Here is a 19,623-nt window from a genome sequence, read left to right as displayed (position 1 = left end):
CAAATCTCTCCTCCTGCTCCCACATACTGCTCCTGAACTGCACCTTACGCATACAAACACACACTTCCATATGCAGCACTTTGTCCCAATTGTCTCACATTTCTGGCAATGACTTGAAGATCTTCTTGTCCTTTGATCAGCTGGATGAATTTTAGATGGCAATTGTGGCAGCTTATGAAATCAAATGGATGGATTAATAATGCATTGCCTTCCATGACAACAGCAGAGCCCTGCACACCTCTAGCTGTCATTACGTGAGTCACTCAGTGCTCACCGCTCCACATAGCAGCAGATGGGAGGATGAAATTATGCAGTGCACTGAGGGCTTCTGAAAACTGCTCTCATTTTTAGGAAACTTGTGCTATTGTGTACAGTTGTTTACAGAACAGACTCCCTGACCTGTGTAAAATCCTTTTGTCTTCACTGGGGCTTTAGGCGGGCAAAAATGTTTCTCTGCTGTGACTAGAGCCTGCTAAATGAAAAAAACAAACAAACAAAAAAAAACCAACAAAAAAACCCAGCCAAACCACAAACAACAACAAAAGCACCCCTGAATACTTATCGGAAAACCTCATTAAAGTTAGGATAATACTAGGACTGACAATATGCAAATGCTGCAAAGAATATAAATACACATAAGTATACTCATAGCTATGTTCTAGCCCAGAAATATGTAGGACAATTCCTCAGATTTTGCAGATGTAGAAACAAAAGAAAATGTACACTCACATCTGCCTTCTCCTATAAAATGCACAGAGTTGAAAAAATTCAAAGACCACTGAAAGCTGCTGTAGTTACATCACTTTAATGCGGTACAGAAGATGATTCTTTTCCAGAGGAGCTTCATACTTTTGAATGCAACAAAGCCCAGACACCACCTTTTATGAAATACACAGCTACACAGGTGCTCAAAGATATTTTCTGAACAAACCTGCACAAAAAGCTGCCAACTCCCACACGGTTACAAGGAATATCATCCACCATTGATGCTGGGAAAGAAACATTTGCACCCACTGTAAAACAGCATACTCATCTACAGCAGAGCAGAACAGACATTCCTAATGTGGATCTAGGGCTACAAATTCACTAATTCATTTCAGCTCTGCTACGGAAGGTGGTCTCTGAATTTGGATTCATTCAAGAATTAAATCTGAAGTAAATTACACTTGAATCATTCTGCAATACAGCTAGTATTCTCTAAAAAAAAATTTTTAAGGAAGTTCACCTTCTCTGACATCAGTTCTCACTTTGGAAAGCTGTAGTCAACCTAGATCAGCAGTAAATGAAGGCTTATTTTCTCTTTTAAAAAATGGACATGAAGTGTGGGATTTAAAGCAGGTACATAAGAAGGATGACTGATCTACAGAAGGACTTAGAAGAAAGTTCTTGGAATGTTTTTTACCAATTTAACAATATACCTGTTCTGCCATCTCCTCTCTGCCTTCATACTCAACTCATCATACTTGGATGTTTTTTATATACTGAGCCAGATACAAAAGAACAAAGACATCACAGTTCTCTTTCACACACACACAGAGAAAAAATTAGTTTTACCAACACACCATGGATTTTTGTGAAAACAAAGCTGATTCCACTTCCAAACCTACCCTTGCTTTTTAACATTTTTCAAATGCCAAGTCCTGCTTTTGACAGCTGCAATTAGCTGCAGCAGTAAGACACCAATCCCCCAAAGTATTCTCTTCTGTGCACTCTGCTTAGCCACACATAACTTCATAAACCTCAGCTACAACAACTAGTGAAACCTTTCATTGCCTCGGACTGATGGTGAGCTGATGCTGTCCACCCATTCGCATGATGCTCAGGAAAAAATGCTGTTCTCGCTGCTGGGCATCACCAACCCTATCAGTAAGTCAAGGTAATTCCTCATTGCCATAAGCAAGAAAATACACAGCTGAGATTAAAGGCTCTCCTTTATTCACCCCAGCGTACAGTCAAGTGAGTTAGGAAAGTTAGCTTCCCACTCAGCGCATTTGCGCTTCTAGCAATGTCACCATGCAGTGTTTTTCATCCAAAAGATGACAAAGCAGCACAGTATTAAAAAATAAGGCTGGTCAGGGGCTAAAATGACAGAAGGTCCATATTCTGGTACTCCTTCTGCAGCTTAAGCCAGCCTGCGTGGTAACGGGCCAGAGCAGCTTCCATGCTTAAAGCCTAAAATGCACATAGCTCCCCAACCAGCAGCGTGTGGTGTCAAGGAGATAAGTGAAGCAGGAAGACTCTGAACCTCACCATAACCAGCGCCACCAGGCAGACCTTCTGCTGGCCCAAACTGACTGCCAGGTGCCTGTCATGGTGCACCCAAATCTATAAACGGGTGTATACCAGTAAACACATGCCCTGGAGAACGGTACAGCATCACCTGAACCCTGAGCATTGCTGCCACCTGAAGAGAGACTCGTCTTTTCTCGATGCCTGCTGATCTTTTCCCTTCCCTGCGCGCTTTCTCTGGTGAAACTCGGGCAACTTCTAAGCGGTGTGACAGAACCACCGTGATAACTGCAGCACGGGCAGCGCTACCTCCAGGCCCTGCACCGTGTTCACTCACATTCAAGAGTAAAATAAACAGCTGCGGGCAGTCGCCTCCGCCGACTCCAAGCCGTGCGGCCGGGCCGAGCCAGCGCAGAGCTCCCTCCCGCTCCGTCCCTCAGCTCACCCCGCCCGCCTCTCCCCTCAGGAGCCCTCGAGGCCGCTGCCTCTGCCACGCCGCACGGCGCTCCGCTCCGCAGCGGCGCGGACAGGCCGCGGGCTGCCCCACCGCGCCGCCGGAGGCCGCGGCGGGCCCAGGGCCCCGCCGGAGGACGCCCCGGAGCAGCACTCACGGCCGCCCGCGCCGCTGTGGGGAGGAAGCGCCCCGCGGGTGAGGCAGGGCCCAGGGAACTAGGACTCACCTTCCCATCGGCGCCGAAGGGGAGGGACTCCTCCTCCTCCGGCGGGAGCAGCGCCTTGTCCCGATGGGCGTCCGCCGCACTGGCGGCGGCCGCGGCTCCGGCTCCGTGGGGCTGGTAGTCGGGGTAGGGGTTGGGGAAAGCCCGCTCCTCCATCTCCGCCTCGCCGCCCAGCTGCAGCTTCAGCCTCTTGGACATGCTCTCTCCCATCTCAGCCGGCCCCCGGCCCGCCTCCCCACACGGCAAGCCGGCGGGGACACACTCCGCCCCGCAGAGCGGCGGATTTGCAGCAACGCGAGCGCCGCGGCCGGCAGCTGCCCCCGGCTACAGCCGCCGTCTGGCGGGCGCGGAGGCGGGGGGCCCGCGGTGGCCCCGCGGCAAGGGAGGGTGGCGAGGCGCGGGCCGCCGACCCCGGGCTGAGGGGGCTACGGTAGCAGTGCCCGCGGCCGCCGGCCCATCTAGGCCGCCTCAGGGGCGGAGGCGCCGCCGGTCCCGAGCCGCTGAAGCTCAACTTGGGAAGGCGAAAGGGGAGCTACGACGCCGCGGCTCTGCCAGGCGTCCCCGTCAGCCGGGGCGGGGGGGGGGGGGCGGCGAGCGCGGCGACGGCATCACACCCGCACGGACAGAGAGCAGCCGGGGCCGCGGCCGGCCCTCCCCGCGGGGAGAGGTGTGACCCGCGCAGGCTGGGTGGCACCGCTGCAAAGCCCGCCCGAGCTCCTCATCGTCCCTCGCCGGGGCGTCAGTCCCTCGGGCTGCTGTCGCCGGCCGCACGCCGGCCGGCACAGCGGGGCTCCCGCGGGCTCCTCCCGCCCGTCCCCTCGCGGCGGGGACAAGCCGTCGCCCGGTGCATCTCAGAGGAGCGGCAGTAGCAGCAGGAGGGGGAAGGACAGCCCCAGGAGCAGGCAGTACGCCACCAGCTCCTTCGCCCGGGTCATCCGCAGCCTCCGCCGGACCACGCTCATCCGCCGGCACCCCTGGGCCCTGCCCACCGACCCTCGACCAGCCCCGGCGGGAGGGAGGCAGCGGCCGCGGCCCCAACGCCCACCCTGAAGGGAACGAGGCGGCCCTCGGCTGCCGCCCGGCGGGGAGGGGGAAAACAGCGGCCGCCCCTCACATGGCGAAGGGAGGCAGCTCCTCGGGGAGAAGGGGAGGGGGCGGCCTCCTTCTCTCGTCCCGCCCTCGGGTTATAATGTCGGCTTGGCTGCTTGCTGTGGCAGCCGTAGCCGTACGCAGCGCTATGACCGCGGCGAGCCCCCTCCCAAAAGCTTAAACATGCTACAAAAAGCAAAAACCATCAAAAAACCCCCTCACAGCACTGGAGGGGGGCGGCGGCAGCAGCTCGTTGTCCCCACCCTGCGTTCCCCCCTCCACGCGTGGGGCAGGGCGCGGGCGGGTGGGGAAGGTGCCCAGCGATCGGCGGTGGCGGCTGGGTGTGAGGGGGGGATCGGAGGGAGCGGTGGGTCGTTCCCGTGTGGATCAAGCGTTTGTGTTTGGGATCCGGTCCTGGGACAGGGCTGAATGCCAGGGCACCACGTCAACATAAATTTCATGTACGCTTCTGTCCACAGCTAGGAGAAGAGCTCCAGGTGAAGGGGTACAATAATCAAGGATAAATCTTTTCTGTTCACAAATAAATGGTAGGTGCTGCCGATACTGTGGTAGCCTTCAGGAATTCGTATCACATACTGAAACACCCTCGTGTAGAAACATGCTGCAAAAAGCCTGCAGTCCAGCCAAACGCAGCACACAGAATTGTGTAAAAATACAGACACGGGAGACCTCATTATTCCATTAAATATTTACTCCCAACTATGCTGTCGCTTTTTGCTAGTGATTGTAAGTCAGCCAGACCATAAACTATTAATTTAAGATCTGGACACTGTGCAGACTTAGTGATCTTTAGTTTTCTGTGCTGACTAATTTTATTGCTATCAAAATACATATTCAGTGTGTAATACTAAATATAGGTGACGCATCTCCCAGCATTGGCTTCAGTTTATGGTTGGTTGTAGCAACATACACATGAATAAATGGGACATGTCCATTATTTTGTGGCAGGATATAAATTTTAGGAAGTACTTTCTTCATTTTATGTATTTTTTAGAAATTGACCTGATGACAAAGCAGAAATTCCAAACAGCTTGTCCGACAAGATGTACCTTGTATGTCCTCTGGAAGTAAAAAAAACACCCACTCAAAAATTACACAATCGTCTATAAAATATCCTGTAATAATTTTTTAAAATCACTTTATGCATGATTTCCTCTTTAATGGGAAGTCTTTTGTGCTGTGTTGTGGAGCCTGAAAGAGTAAACATAGAACCTTTTTAAAAAATCTCTAGTCTCTGTGTAGACATTTTACTATGCAAAGAACGTTTTTTTCATCTTGAATGGTTTCCTGCCCTCAGCGAACACCAGCTGTGTCAGTGCAAGTAACTACATCCCCATAACGAAGATCAGAATTAAGCCTTTAATGCAAAAAAATGTGTGGCTTCTGTTTTCTTACAACTTCTACTCTCCTTGAATCAAAACAGTGGGGATATAAAAGCAAGATCACACGAACTGGTACCTGCTAAAGGCCTGTGGATGAGGAGTGAGGGTGCTCCCTGGCACCTTGCAGGAACAGGTTCTTCTCTTCCCCTGGAGTGGTGGGTTGGGGAGTGGTGGGTTTGCATCTCTTGCACTGTGCATCATTGCGTGGTTTGGTTATTTGCACACTGCTGTGTTTATCACCCTGTTAAACACCTATTCCTGAGGCATTTCTCTCCCGTGTTCGCTGTTCTTCACATTTGTTGCAACGTGGTTTGTTTAGTCTCAAGCATACAAGGTCTTCTTTTGTTCTTAACAGGGGGGATATAGTTCAAAAGACTTTTAGGCTTTCCTTTTGCTCTTTTACCTTGGATACATACAGAGCTCCCACAGCCTGAATGGGAATCATGGATGAAGGAGGAGGAAGAAGGTCGGGCCGAGCGAGGTGATAACCTTTAACAGAAGTTTTAAGCAAGAATCAATTCACATCTCTTATCTGTAGCAGAATGGAGCAGGAGGCCTTGCCTGCTGAAATCAGGATTTCCTGGGCGCTTTCATCCAGAATACGTCGAAATGCTACTGGAAGCAGTGAGCCCTCATCCTTTCCTCCCACTCCAGCTATGCCCTCCTCTAACCTGCCTTCTGCAGCACTGGCAGATGTGCAGCCCTGCAGCAAGCTGACCTAGCTGAAAGCTGTCCTTTTCCTTCCTGTGATGTAGGTGAAATTGCAATGGATGTTTCACCAAGGCCTGATTCCTACTTAGATATCAGTTTCTTCATGTAAATCATGAAGAAATTTGCTTAACAGATCATTGGGCTACTCATTCGTTACACAGGGGGAATTCATAAACCCCTCTCTTTTACTTCTTCTGGCCTTTTTTCCGCTCCAGTCCTCTTTACATCCTGCAATGTGTGATTGTGCTCCCGATGGGACTAGTGCCAGTTTTTTTAAAGAGTAAAATAAAGTTTCATTACTTTTTGGGCCAGGACTAAATAATTGGAATCTATGCATAAACCATTAACGATGCTGTGCTTACTCACGTATTTTGCCATTTGACTCCCAGTATGTGTAGCAAGTTACCCTAACTAACAAGGAGGGAAGGAGCATTGTACATCGCAGAGCCAACCCTCCCAGGGCTAGCACGCAGCTGCCCTTCACGCTATGCTCCACGAGAGCTACATCATATTGCAACATGACACAGCTTGCAGAACGAGTGTGAGCAACCATCAGGAATCTCCAAATCTTTAGCTGTAACATGTTTAAAGGTTCCTTCGGCAGCTGTGTTCATTCTTATTACAGTACAATAGCATTCATTTATTTTTGTGCGCAATGGCTCCGGATATGTGCAAGCAACAGCCTCGTCCATGTTCTGCGGGGAAAGGATGATGAGTATGTGACTTCAGCACCTATGGTAAAGTGTTTTGTAAATTCTGGGAAATGAGTGTAGCGGCTGGCATTAATCTCATTCTATTTCTAAATGTAGATCTATGAGATTCAGCTGAAATTAACTGAGAGAAGCAAGAGCTTCAGGAATGGACCCTGCTAATGTGATACATATAGGAGAACAAGGCTGTACGCTGCTTTCTTCAGTATTTGTGGAAAAACAAGGTAGGGTGATTTCTCAGCTGGTGTTAATTAGGACAGCGGGTCAGTGGAGATGTGGCAGTTTATACCTGCTGCAAATCAACGATCATACCTTTATTGAACTTGAATGATGTCTTTCATACTGACTTTTGCTTTCTCTCTCTCTGCTCCTCTCCTCTTCAGGCTGCATTTTGTCTGTGCTGCATCCTTTGTGCTCTGCAGCAAGCCTTTTTCTCCTCTAGCACTACCAGAGGCCTATAACAGCCTATAAGGACTTCCTAATTCCCTCATCACCATTACTATCCCCTCCCCTTAGCTGTACTTCCTAATTTCTTTTTTTCTCCACCATTGTCTAATATTATATTCTGCAACTAAATTCTTTAAAACTGTTTAGGCCTAAAAAAGTATGGGGAGCTGCTTCTTGTAATAAACATGATATTATGAAATCAAATCAGCAGGATCAAGTTTTGCATTTTAATTGCAAAAGACTTACAAACTTTGGACCCAATTCAGTCCTGTGTTTCAGTTCAGCTTCAGGTGGCGTATAACCTAATGTAAGAATTAATCTTATTATCATATTGCTTTTCAGTAGCAACAAATTTATCTGGCTGCTGTAAATAACTGATCTCTATTATAGCGTAATCTTGCTATGTAACATCTCGGAGCTTTTTGGGAATCTGATAAGACGCTATGCATTCTTCAAAATGTGCTTACAAGTCCACAGGTTTGGGTTCTATCTTCAGTGGTTTTCATTGCTTCAGGACAGAGAGTGATAATGTAGTGGAGTTTTTTAGAGGACTAAACATGCAAAACACAAGCACCTTCAAGCCAAGTAGCTTTATAACTTTTGTAGGATAAGAAAGAACTACAAAAGCAGAAGAAGGGAGAAGAGAAACAAGGGGAGACAAGGCAATGCGAGGAAGACAAGACAAAGAGGAATCATCAAGGACTAGTGAAGTGCCGTGCTTCTCCTGCTAAAGGAAATGGAGAAAGATCTCACTGACTTTAAATGAGGCAGCTAGCTTATCTCTACCCTGACACTGAAAGTGCAAATACAGAAAATATTGCTCAAGGTAGTGCAACGTGGATAATGATAGTAGTGAAATGGCAAGAAAGTCTGCAACACAGGGTGTACCATCCACTGCCTGTTGCTGTGGGTAGTCACCAGCCTTCAGAATCAGCAACACGGGGCTGAGAGAGAGGATAAACAAACTTCCCACCCGCCCTTTGGCTGCCAGAGGTCAGGGCTGTTCCTGACACATTTGCCTGACCAGATTTTAAAAACCACCACCAAGGAGAGTTGCCTCTGCAGGCAGCCATTTCTGCTGTTGGTCCCATGAGCAAGTTCTTCCCTGTGTCCGACCTGGAAGTCCTTTGCTGCAGTTTCAGACCATGCGGAGAAAAGTTTACACTACCATTCATACCTCTGCAGCCTTGCTAATAAATCAGAACTAGCACAGGTACAACTACCTCAATACAGTGTGAGTTTGTGAGTCATGGTGCAAGGAGTGAAACGGGCCTGATGTCTGAACAACACCCTGCTCTTTCCCTCCTGCCCCCCTCCTTTGCAGCATGATATTTTGCATCCCTTGGTTGCTGTGCATTTGATAGCTATTAGATTATCCAGATAACATGCTACAACTCCCTTTGTTATCTGCACCAATCTCCCAGAAGGGCCCTGAAGATACCTGGCTTGCCACCGGCAGTACAAAGGCTGACGGGTCATGCATTTAACTGGAAGCCTGTATCAGTAAAGCATCTAAGGTGAAAGAAGAGCCAAACCTACTTGTGTATCTCAGTTGATTACCACTAATTGCTCTGAGAGCCCTTAGGACTGCAGCATTTGTAGAAGCATAGAAAGTCTCATTTTCTGTTGTATGTTATGGACATGTTCCTGCAAGCTGTGGAGAGCTTGTCTGAGGAGCATATGATTTTCAGAAGCCTGGATCAGAAGCCAATTATACTAAGATGTTATAGGAGCATTCAGTACTCAGCAGGATTCTGTCCTTTGCATGTATACTGCTTACGTGTTTTACTAGAAATAAAAAATTTCTAGACGGACTTCTGCATGTGGAAATATTCTGCGCATTGCCTGATGCTGTGGAGAGCACTTTTCATCCTTCACTGTGGAGTCCATGCCCTAACCTTAGTGACAGAAGCAGAAACTGTCTCATCTGGTGCTTTAGGTCCAAGCATGAGCTGAAATCACAGAGCAAGGAGATAGATAGGGGTTAACAAAAGGATAAGCATTTTTCCCTGTTTACCTGAAAGGCCAGAGGAGAACCACATTCATGTGGAAAAGCTCCTAACACAGCCCTCATGCAGGAAGAGACTCCATGTGGATACCAGTCTTTTGATTTAGGTATAACACATTCCTCTCTTATCCTTGTGGGGAACAGTATGGGGGGCCGGTGTGTTTTTACAGAAGAGCAGTGATGACCAAGGGAGTCACAGCCCCCTTATTCTCATTGCCTGGTGCGATTTTGCACACACATTATAAGATGGAGTCGCAGGTATGAGGTTATGCAGCTCATTCCTTCCAGCTCTTCGCAGTCAGCACCCCTGTGGGGTGCACAGTTTGCATGATTAGTGTCGCTCTTCCCATGGTTTCTGCATCTTGAGGTTGGGAAGAGGGAGAGACAGAAAAAGAAGCTGCTCCATTTTTTCCATTAGTAACCAAAATGGTCCATGATAACCAAAAACCCGTCCTGCCAAATGTGCCTGGATGATCTTTTGAATTGTTCTTATGACCTGTCTCCAAGTTCAGATCTGCATCTCTAAAAAAAGCCCTGCTTTGTCAGAAAGTATGAGGAAAGAAGTCAGAGTTCCCAAAATTAAGGTGACTAGGATCTTGCAAAAGAAATCAACTACTGCTGTAACAATGGTAAAATCCCTTTAGCTACATAAGTAACAAAGAAAAAGATGTTTGCTTTTTTTTTTTTTTAAATAAGGTAAGGAGAAGATTGAAAGGTATTAAGGCGATTAAGGGTAATCTAGGTCTAGCAAAATGAATATTTTGGATCAGTTTTCAGGAACAGTGGTTACAGAATGTGACAGTGAAACAGAGTAATGGGAACACGTGAAGGAGAACATATACCACATTCTGGGTTTGAGTTGAAATAAAACTTAAATTATTTAATGCCCAGTTAAACTAGGATCATAAAAGTTGGCAAATGAAACTGCAATTCCCTTAGCGATGTGTATTTGTGCAGTTATCAAATTAGGCAGTACTGTGTGGTTGGAGAATGGCACATTAATAGGACCTGTTTAACGAATAGAGAAATAATGAAGCCCTCCATTACCAACCATTAGTATGACCTCAGTATGATGCAAAGATTTAGAACAAATGTTGAAGACAAGATTAATAGGGGAGGTGGAGATAAATGGGAAAAAAAATACGATATGGGTTTGCAATACATCACTCACACTGGAGAAACTCACTACTATTCTTTGATGAGAAAAACAGTTCTGTAGCTAAAGGACTTACAGTAGCTGTCACTTATTTGTACAGCTGCAATAGCATAACTGGTTGTCCTGGTTTCAGCTGGGATAGAGTTAATTTTCTTCCTAGTAGCAGGTATAGTGCTGTGTTTTGGATTTAGGATGAGAATAACGTTGATAACACACTGATGTTTTTAGTTGTGGCCAAGCAGTCAGGGACTTTTCAGCTTCTCATACTGCCCTGCCAAGGAGGCAGCGGGGGGCGCCCAAGAAGCTGGGAGAGGACACAGCCAGGACAGCTGACCCAAACTGGCCAAAGGGGTATTCCATACCATGTGATGTCATGCTCAGCATATAATGGGGGTGTTTGCTGGGAGGCGGGGCAGCTCAGGAACTAGTTGAGCATCAGCTTCGAGTGTTGAGCAATTGTGCTGTGCATCATTTGGCTTGTATATTCTATTATTATCATCATCATCATCATCACCATCATCATCATCCTTTCTATCCTATTAAACTGTCTTTATTGCAACCCATAAGTTTTACCTTTTTTTTCTTTTCAAATCTCTCCCCCATCCCACTGGCTGGGGGAGCGAACAGCTGTGTGGTTGTTTTAGCTGTCTGCCTGGGTTAAACGATGACACTGGTAATTTCCCATGTAGCCCAAGAGTAGATTAATACAATTATTATACAGTAAGCAAGCATCTAGCAGAAGGGGAGGCAACAATGTGCTGTTGTCAAAGGGGATACATGGGGCCAGAGGAAAGGTAATAGAGTTAATGGTAAGGTAATAGAGGAGTGGATTTCAGACTGATTCAAATAGACATTTGTATTAACAATGTTTGTACAGAAAATAAGAAAAAGAAACCCAAACAGTTAATTTTGCAGAGAACAATCAGAATGTTGTAGTAGAAGACTTAAGTTATAGAAATGGGCAGCTGTGAATGGGTTGGTAGTTTCAGTAGGAATAAGGGTGTATTGACCACAGTACAAGGTCGTAACAACTGCCTGCAGTAGAGCTGGTCAGTCATGCTCAAAAAAAGGCCATTAAAATTGAAGCAGAGGCAGAGAATGGGAATGGAGAGTCTGTTTTGTGAGGAGCGGCTAGACCACTCTATTTTAGCAGAATGAAGGCTGAAATGGTGCATAGTTGCATAAGTATGAGAGAGATATAAATATAGATCTGTATCTATACTACGGGGGGAGGCAGAATGATTAAGGACTATACTCACAACTGAACAAAATGGTTATATGTTGCCCATGATGAAATTCAGGCTAAAAAAAAAAGGTTTACCTATCAGAGGAGGAGGGTTTTGAAGCAGCCTTTCAGTGAGCCTATTTAGAAAGACCTCATGTCCTGGTTTTCGGCTGGGATAGAGTTAATTTTCCCCAGAAGCTGGGAGGGGACACAGCCAGGACAGCTGATTCAAACTAGTCAAAGGGGTATGCCATACCATGACGTCATGTTCAGTATACAAAGGGGGCTGGCCAGGAGGAGGTGTCACTGCTTGGGCTTGGCTGGGCATCGAGCTCTGGGTGGTGAGCAAATTGTGTTGTGTATCACCTGCTTTGTGTATTCTTTTATAAGTATTGGGTTTGTTATTTTCCTTCACTGTCCCAGTAAACTGTCTTTATCCCAACCCGCAAGTTTTACCTTTTCCAATTCTCCTCCCCATCCTACTGGGGAGGAAGGAGTGAGCAAGTGGCCGCGTGGTGCTTAGCTGGCAGCTGGGGCTAAACTACAACACCTTGATAAACATCTTGGAAAAAAAGGCTATAATGTGGTTGTTGTGCGCCAGTAAACCAAACAGCCTGTAGTTCTGTGCCTCTGGGAAGTACAGTGGTCTCGGGGAATGTGAAAGAGCTTCTCCTTATTCATGGACAGCTTCTAGTAGCCAGCGATTAAGAGAACATAGGGGTTTTTTTCCCATCATAATGTTCCTGCTGAGGGAGGTATATTGGCAAGTAATATTCACCGAGCTTCTGGGGGAGATTTCCTACAACAGGCTTTTAAAGTCGAATTGTCATTAACAGTTCTGCACATGTGGTGTTTACGTGAGAATGGAAAGCAGGCATCTAAACCTGCTTAAAATTCTGCCAGGGGAATGACGAGCCAAATCACTGGGCTGACAGATAAGAGAAAGTTAGAAAAGGATGGATCTAGGCAGCTTTCCATTTTATGGCTTGAAGGGAGATTTCTGTCTGAAGTGAATTCCCCATTCAGACAGTTTCCTGACATGTGTTTTTACTTCTGTAGCGCTCTCCTGGTGTTTAACTGTACAAATATTTCTGTCATCCAGCACTGAACTTCCAGGTCTAACAATAATGAGAAGACAGCTGAAATATGAAAGTGGTGCCCTCCTGGAAGCTGTTTAAAATCCATCAGTCTGACATAAAAGAGGCTACTAATAGTGCCATATTTAGATTTTTCCTAACCTGAACAGGTAAGGAATTTATGTGGGGTGTGCTCCCCCTTTTTCTTCAGATATTCTAGCTTTGAAGAGCATTTCGGGTCACAGAATAGAGGAATGACTTAGTTGTTGTATAGTTCCTCCATCACTGTTGGACTGGATGCAGTTCACCATAAGGCTGAAGGGTACCAATATGAATATCCCTCTGCAGTTATAAAGATGCTAAGAAGAAGTCATAGAGTACAGAACTTTGTATGCTTGAATAACGTGAGTGGTGACTGCTAACACCTTAGAAAATGTAAACTGTGCTGGGGTAACTGCATTGACTGGTTTAGGTTTCCTTAAGTAACACAATGGACTAACATTACTTCTCCACGTGTGTGTTGCAACTCGGTTGCCACGTCACGTCAGAATTAAGCAGATCACCTTTGCATTTCTTGAGTAATGTTGACCATTATCGAGTAGTACAGGTATTGTTGTATCCAGGCTCAAGCAGGACATGCTTTGCAGGCTTTTTCATATCTTTTGTTTGACCAGAAACTACAGCAGCTTTCAGACACAGGGGTTTCTTAACACCCTGGCCCAATTTCTGTAAAAATGATAGATTCCAGGGACTAAGAGGGAGGAAATGGTTGCAAAGCTATTGATCATAGTTCATTACTTTAAGAAAAGGACAGCATGAGAGAAGCAAAATAGAGATAATGGGCTTCAGTAAAGCGGATGTTGATAAACTCAGGGAATTTGTAAGCAGATTCTCTTGGGAAGATAATTTAAGGATAAAGAAGTGCAGGAGAGATAGCAATTACTGAAAGAAGTTGTATTTAAGACACAACGGCAAATTATTGTGCTATGAAGGAGAAAGGAATCAGTGTAAGAAGAAGGAATATCTGCAGTAGAAGCTCTTTAAAGTCTTGAATATTAAAAAAAGGATTTATTTACAAATTAGGAACAAGGACATCTGGCTAAAGCTGAGTAGGAAAAAAGTAGACCAAAAGTGTATGGTTGAGCCTAGAAAGATAAAGTACACAATGACTTACTACTTTGAGAGTGATAAAAATTAATGTGAAAAGATTGTATGAACACTACAAGAACAGAAAAAGTAAAGTAAAATTCAGGCCCTTTCCTTAGTAGGATTGCAAATAATAGACCACGATGAGAAAGGCAAGATATTCAATGACATCTTTGCTTCAGGCATGACATAAATTGTGAGCAAATGCCTAATTAGGTTGTTTACAAGAACACAGATACATGAGTCTGAGTAGGGAAAGTGGAAAAGATTAGAAATATTTGTGTTACGTATATTAAAGTTAGAGTGGCCTGGTGGAATTTACCCTGGAATATCTAAGAAACTGAAGCAGTATCTGAACCATTAACACTCATTGGTAACAAAAGAGGAGAAGGTTCTCTAGGAACTAGAAGAAAACCCACAGAACCCATCCTTCACAAGAGGAAAGGGAAGGTTCAGGGAGATAAAAGTCTATCTGTGTTATCCTGAAAGACACACAAGAATAAATTATTAAAGAATCAATGTATAAAGTACCTGGAATATAATAAGCTAATAAAACCCGCCAGAGTAGATTTGTCGAGAATAAATCATGTCAAACTAACTTTTTTTCCTTCTTTGACAGGATAGTTGTTCTCATGGATAAAGGAGAAGCAGTAGATATGTCTTGACTCTGCTAAGGCTTTTGACATTGTCCTGCCTAACATGCTCTTAAGGAAACAAAAGAAACGTGTACCTACCCAGAGCCGTGATGCAGTGAGCACACAGTCACGTGGTTTGATGTTAAACTGGGAAGGCATTAAAAGCAGGGCTCTGCAGAAACCATATTTCTACTCAGGATTTTCATTAACAACTCGAATCATGAAACACACAAGTTTTCAAACAATGTGAGGCTAGTAGGGATGACAAGCTCTTTGAGTTACAGGATCAAAATTCAGAACCGTGTTGAGAAACAGCACCAAAGGCCCAAAACCAACAAGGGAAAATTCAGTACTCGAATACAAGCACTTATCCTTGGGAAAAGGAGATTAAAAAATAAATTATAAAATAGGAAATAAAGAGATGTGATTGTTCTAATGGAGCCATCTAATGGAGCCATGACAAATGAAATTGTCGTAATATGATACTGTTACAGTACTAAGCAAATCTCATGCTGTGTGGTGCTGACAAAAGGGTTGTAGGTAACATATGCAACGTAATTATCCTTCCCTGCTTGACCCTCAGGTACTGACATTGGCACTGAACAATTTTGGGCACCAAACTTTCTGAAGTGCTGCCAAACTGAGAGGAGTCCAGAGGAGGGAAATAGAAAAGGTAGGAGGTAAAGGAAACATGGACAGAAAACAAGACCCAAAGACATGACTTTTGAGAAAAGATTGAAGGAAATGGCTTTGTTTGGTATAGGAAAGAGAAGACTAGCGGTGAGATGTAATAATAATCCAGTATTCAAAGGCCTGTTTAAAAAGAAAGGTTGCAATTTGTTCTCAAAGACCCTTACAAATAGACTATGATGAATTCAATGAATTTGTATTGGAGATACTTTAGGGGTTGGTATTAGGAAGTATCTGTGGTGCATTGCCTAAATATGCTTCACAGAGGAGGACTGTTTATGGAAGGGTTTTAGGATCAAGCTAGACAAATTATTAGACATGGTCTAGATATAAAAGCCTGATCTTCAGAGAGGAAAAAGGACTATGTGGTCCCAGGAGGTCCTTTCCAGGCTTGCGTTGCCATTATTCTATTAAATTAAGACCTGGAACACAGCAGGGTTGGCTGTTACTATCTTTGCAGATAATTTTCAGTTCCAAACTTCCAATATACAAGGCTATTATAGGTTGTATTTTGTTTTATATGTATGTTAGACAACCACAAGTAAGAAAGGAATGTGATTAAATATTTTTTTTAAACTGACTTTAATTTGGGACTAGTTAAGGAATAATGATACGTGGAGAACAAGATGTAATTAAGGAACTGTGGGAGGCCTGTAAAGAATTAAATATGGCGTGTGTAATGAAATCCCAGTAATTTCGGCAGTCTAGCCGAGCTGGTAGCTCGGTTGGCAGAAATCGGGCTAATTGCGTGTACCCTGAAAGACCATTCTTAGGGCATGCGATATCGTGGAAGAGAAAATGGAGGATAAGGCAGAACACAACCTTAATGTGAAAGAGCAACCATACGAGAAACTGAAAGGCAAGAGGAGGTGAGGGTAGGCTGTGGGAATCCTGAAGACCTCCAGAACCAGAAGCAGTAACAGAGAAATATGTTTAAGCCCAAAATCTGTTCTGTGTTTATTAACCAGGGCAGAGACTGTAAAGGCTTCCAAAGTTACCACTTACTCATTTTTTCTCCAGCCATGTGGTCTAGTATGGTGGATGCTGGAGAGCTATGACCGTAATCCTCTTGGGAAGCTGGGAAACCTGACTATTCATACTGTCACTTCAATCCTGCTCCGTTTATAAGAGCTCTCCCAAATAAAGGGTCTGTATGTAAAGGTTGCGCCAGTGCTGGTTTCAGCTGGGTCTCTAACACAGCAGCAGCGAAGAGCTTTGCTTGATAGCTACCGCAGACCGTGCACTTCCCTGAAAAGTGCTGGGTTTTTGAATGCCAGTTGTGGAGCTCCAGATTTGAGATGCAATACCTGTGAACCGGGAAGTGTAGCACTCTCCTTACTTAGCTGCTGGATCCACGTACACCATTCAGCGGCTCTGAACACTGCTGGTAGCCTTGAAAGGGGAGGCTTTACTCACTGCTGCCACTGTCGAGGCAAAGCTTTGGCTGGTGTCACCAACTCAGTCCTCTTCCAGCCAACGTGCTTTATGTGCAGCACAGAGGACAAGTGTCTATGCAGACACAATGTCCCTCCTGGCTCCTCACCCCCCAGGCTCAGTCTAAACTGATTCCCAGAGACGAACTGATGGAGCAGCAAAAAGGACAGAGCTCTTCTCACCCCACCTGGGGACACAGCAACCAGGAACTTTATGGAATGGTGCCAGGGCTCCTTCCCCCATATCCTGCCCCATCGCAACATCCACGTGTGTTTGAACCCCTCTTCTGTGACAGCACTCCTCCAAGATCAGGAGCTGTGGGATCTCTGCATCACACACGAGTCCTGGGGCTGAGCCTGGGCTCCACGTTTCCTTTCATGTCGGGAAGGCAAGTGGAGACCCTCAACACAAGAAATGGGTCAGGGATGCAAATGGAGCTGCCCCATGGTCTGGGGCAAAAAGGTTTCCCTTTCCCACTCGGTGACCGGCATACTGTCCCCACTGCATCCTGAATCTTGATGTCTGATGGCAAAAGACCCGTTACAAGCAGGTTTCCACTCTTTAGCAGAAACCCTGGCATCTGCTGTGGTATGCTGTTGAGAAAAGGCACAGAGTAGGAGGGAAGGAAGAAGTTGTTCCGAGGAAAGTGTGTTTTCTGAGCGAGCTTCAGAAGCAAAGGGAATTAGGTTTGAATGATTTCTAGCTTTATTCCACGTTAATCTCCTGGCTATCAATCTGAAGTCATTATCCTCAGAGCACCAGTGACTGCAAATGCCCTTCTTACCCTTCTGAGCAGAGGTATGTGTGTACACACCCGTTGACCTGCACCTCGGAGGAGCAGCAATAGATAGTGGGCAATAAGGGTTGTGTGAGGGAGGTAACTGTCCTTAGCAGATGGGATTCGTTAATTCTTTGTTCTTAACCAGACTCCTGCTGTTACTGAGAAAGAAAAAAAAAATAATACTCTAATTTTTCTGTGTCTGAGGCAAGCAAAACAGCTGAAATATCCAATGTATGACTGCTGTAGTTTGCAGGGGCTCAGGAATCCAGTGTGGTGTATGCTTGGGGATGAAACAGAGCTGGACCCCGAGGCACAGCCACCAATAAGTCTTAAATGTGTCCACTTGACTTTTGAAAAGAGGCAGAAGCAGCCATAAGGTCAGCATCTTTGACTTCTAATGCCTGAGGCTCTGAAATGTTATTCAAGGCAATCATTTATCTTGTACCTGTGAGGAGTTAAATAGGAGGGGGTTTTTGCTTAAGAGGAAATAACAGCAAAACTTTGCTCCTGTCAAGAAAGAAGACATGGTATCTTAATTAGCTAAAGGACAAAGTTGATTAGCTCTTCTGCTAGTGATGTCTCAGAAGATCTCATTGACCATTAACAATAAAATAGGCAAAGGCTTAATGTGAATATAGGACATATTATTTCTCTACAAAAGGAAGGATTTATGGACAGTGCTTACTTTAAACTTGGGTTTTCTTCTTACTGTATTATAAACAAGCCCCTCCCCATTAATGAGTAAGATTAAAATTTAAGAAAAAGCCTTTTAATCTGTAACTTCAAGCCCCTCAACAGAGAAAAGTTAATATGCAATGATGAAATCTCTGTTTTCTGTATCCAGGATGCTTATTATTGCACTTCCAGATGAAGAGGTAGCCTGTGCTACAGCTAGTCAAGCTCACATTTTCTTGAAGATGGGTGGGGATTTAGTCAACGCCCAACAGTGCATTGTCCAGAGAACATAATCTACTTGTCTTCTTTCATATCAGGAGCTATTGAACAGATGTCTGCTCTAAGAATGCACTCTGAAACAGTGTAAGCATCCTTATTTATCTAACAATAAATTGAGCATCTTTTGTAACAGGAGTGCTGCAGAGAAGGGAGGAAGGATTTGTAAAAAGAGGACGTTGATAATTAGCAAATCCTGAAAAACTCAACATGGTATTTAAGAACTGAGTGTGGGTTGGTTTTTTTGGTTTGGGTTTTTTTTATTATTTTTTTTCCTGGCTGAATCATCGTCACAAGTGATTAAAACTTGCATATAATTTGTAGAAATTTTTGCTGGGATTTAATTAAACAATTCTCTCAATGAAAAGCAAAGCAATTTAGAATCTGGTTTGTGCTTTCCTAGCTGTGTAGCATTTTGGAGCTCATGTGACTAAGATTCAAACAACAGTATTTTTATCTTGAAATCAGCACAGAAGATTCTGAATAGATGCCTGTGTAAGACCAGCTGAATAAACAAGAAACACCTTACATATATGGCTACTTTCCTGATTTCAGTGACAGTAAAAGCATTGTGAGAAAGAATTGGGAAGACTCAGAAGTTTTAATGTATTTTGAGGTAGTAAGATTTTTTTCATGACTTCTTTCTTCTAGGTTTTATCAATTCATATCTGACATTCAGATTTCTATGGCTAAAACGGATCTCTGTGCATCAGTCTTCCTAAGTAGTGCAAATCAAGGAGCATCACACAGCAATTTCTGCAGCTAGTGGAGAACTTAACTTTGAATTATAGCATGTTTTAAAAAGACGTCCTGGCTTGCTTTTCTCTCTGTTACAAATTCTGTTTGATTGCCTCAATCCTTATCTGTAGGTATTTTGGCTTTTATTAGTGCTTTGTAACCAACAGAAATGTCTTTCATCGAAATGCATATATATTGTGCCTCTTCTAAATAAAAGATATGTTAACTTTATGATAGTTAAGATGTGCATTTTACACATAGTATCCTGACAGTATTAATTAACTCCACACCTGGTAGTAACCCAGTAGCAACCTCAAGAAAGAGCTAAATGGCCAGACAGACATTGCTGTGATGCTACCACCTCATCGGTCAAAGCCGAAGGGCGGTGGTGCACAAGAAAAGCAGCTTGTTTTGCTGTTGTCTGGACTCTCATTAGACACATTGATTAAAAAAAAAATTGTGGATGTGTTGTGCCTGTGACACTTTCAGAATTTACAGTATTCAGTAAAATATGGAA

At 44.7% G+C, this 19,623-nt stretch overlaps 1 protein-coding gene across 1 annotated transcript in view; it reads right to left on the bottom strand.

The window, feature by feature from the left end:
- LANCL2 (LanC like glutathione S-transferase 2) overlaps positions 1 to 3,995 on the bottom strand; it is a 34,880-nt gene extending 30,885 nt beyond the window's left edge. The window contains exon 1 of the mRNA XM_054817346.1: positions 2,910 to 3,995. Within this exon, the coding sequence (XP_054673321.1) occupies positions 2,910 to 3,116 (207 nt within the window). The 5' untranslated portion in view covers positions 3,117 to 3,995. The remainder of the gene's footprint in view (positions 1 to 2,909) is intronic.
- Between the last annotated feature and the right edge of the window lie 15,628 nt (positions 3,996 to 19,623).

The sequence above is a fragment of the Grus americana genome, chromosome 2, assembly GCF_028858705.1.
Source record: "Grus americana isolate bGruAme1 chromosome 2, bGruAme1.mat, whole genome shotgun sequence".
Taxonomy (NCBI): Eukaryota; Metazoa; Chordata; class Aves; order Gruiformes; family Gruidae; genus Grus; species Grus americana.
The sequence above is the reverse complement of the archived record's forward strand: the minus strand, read 5'-3'. Positions and strand labels throughout refer to the sequence as shown.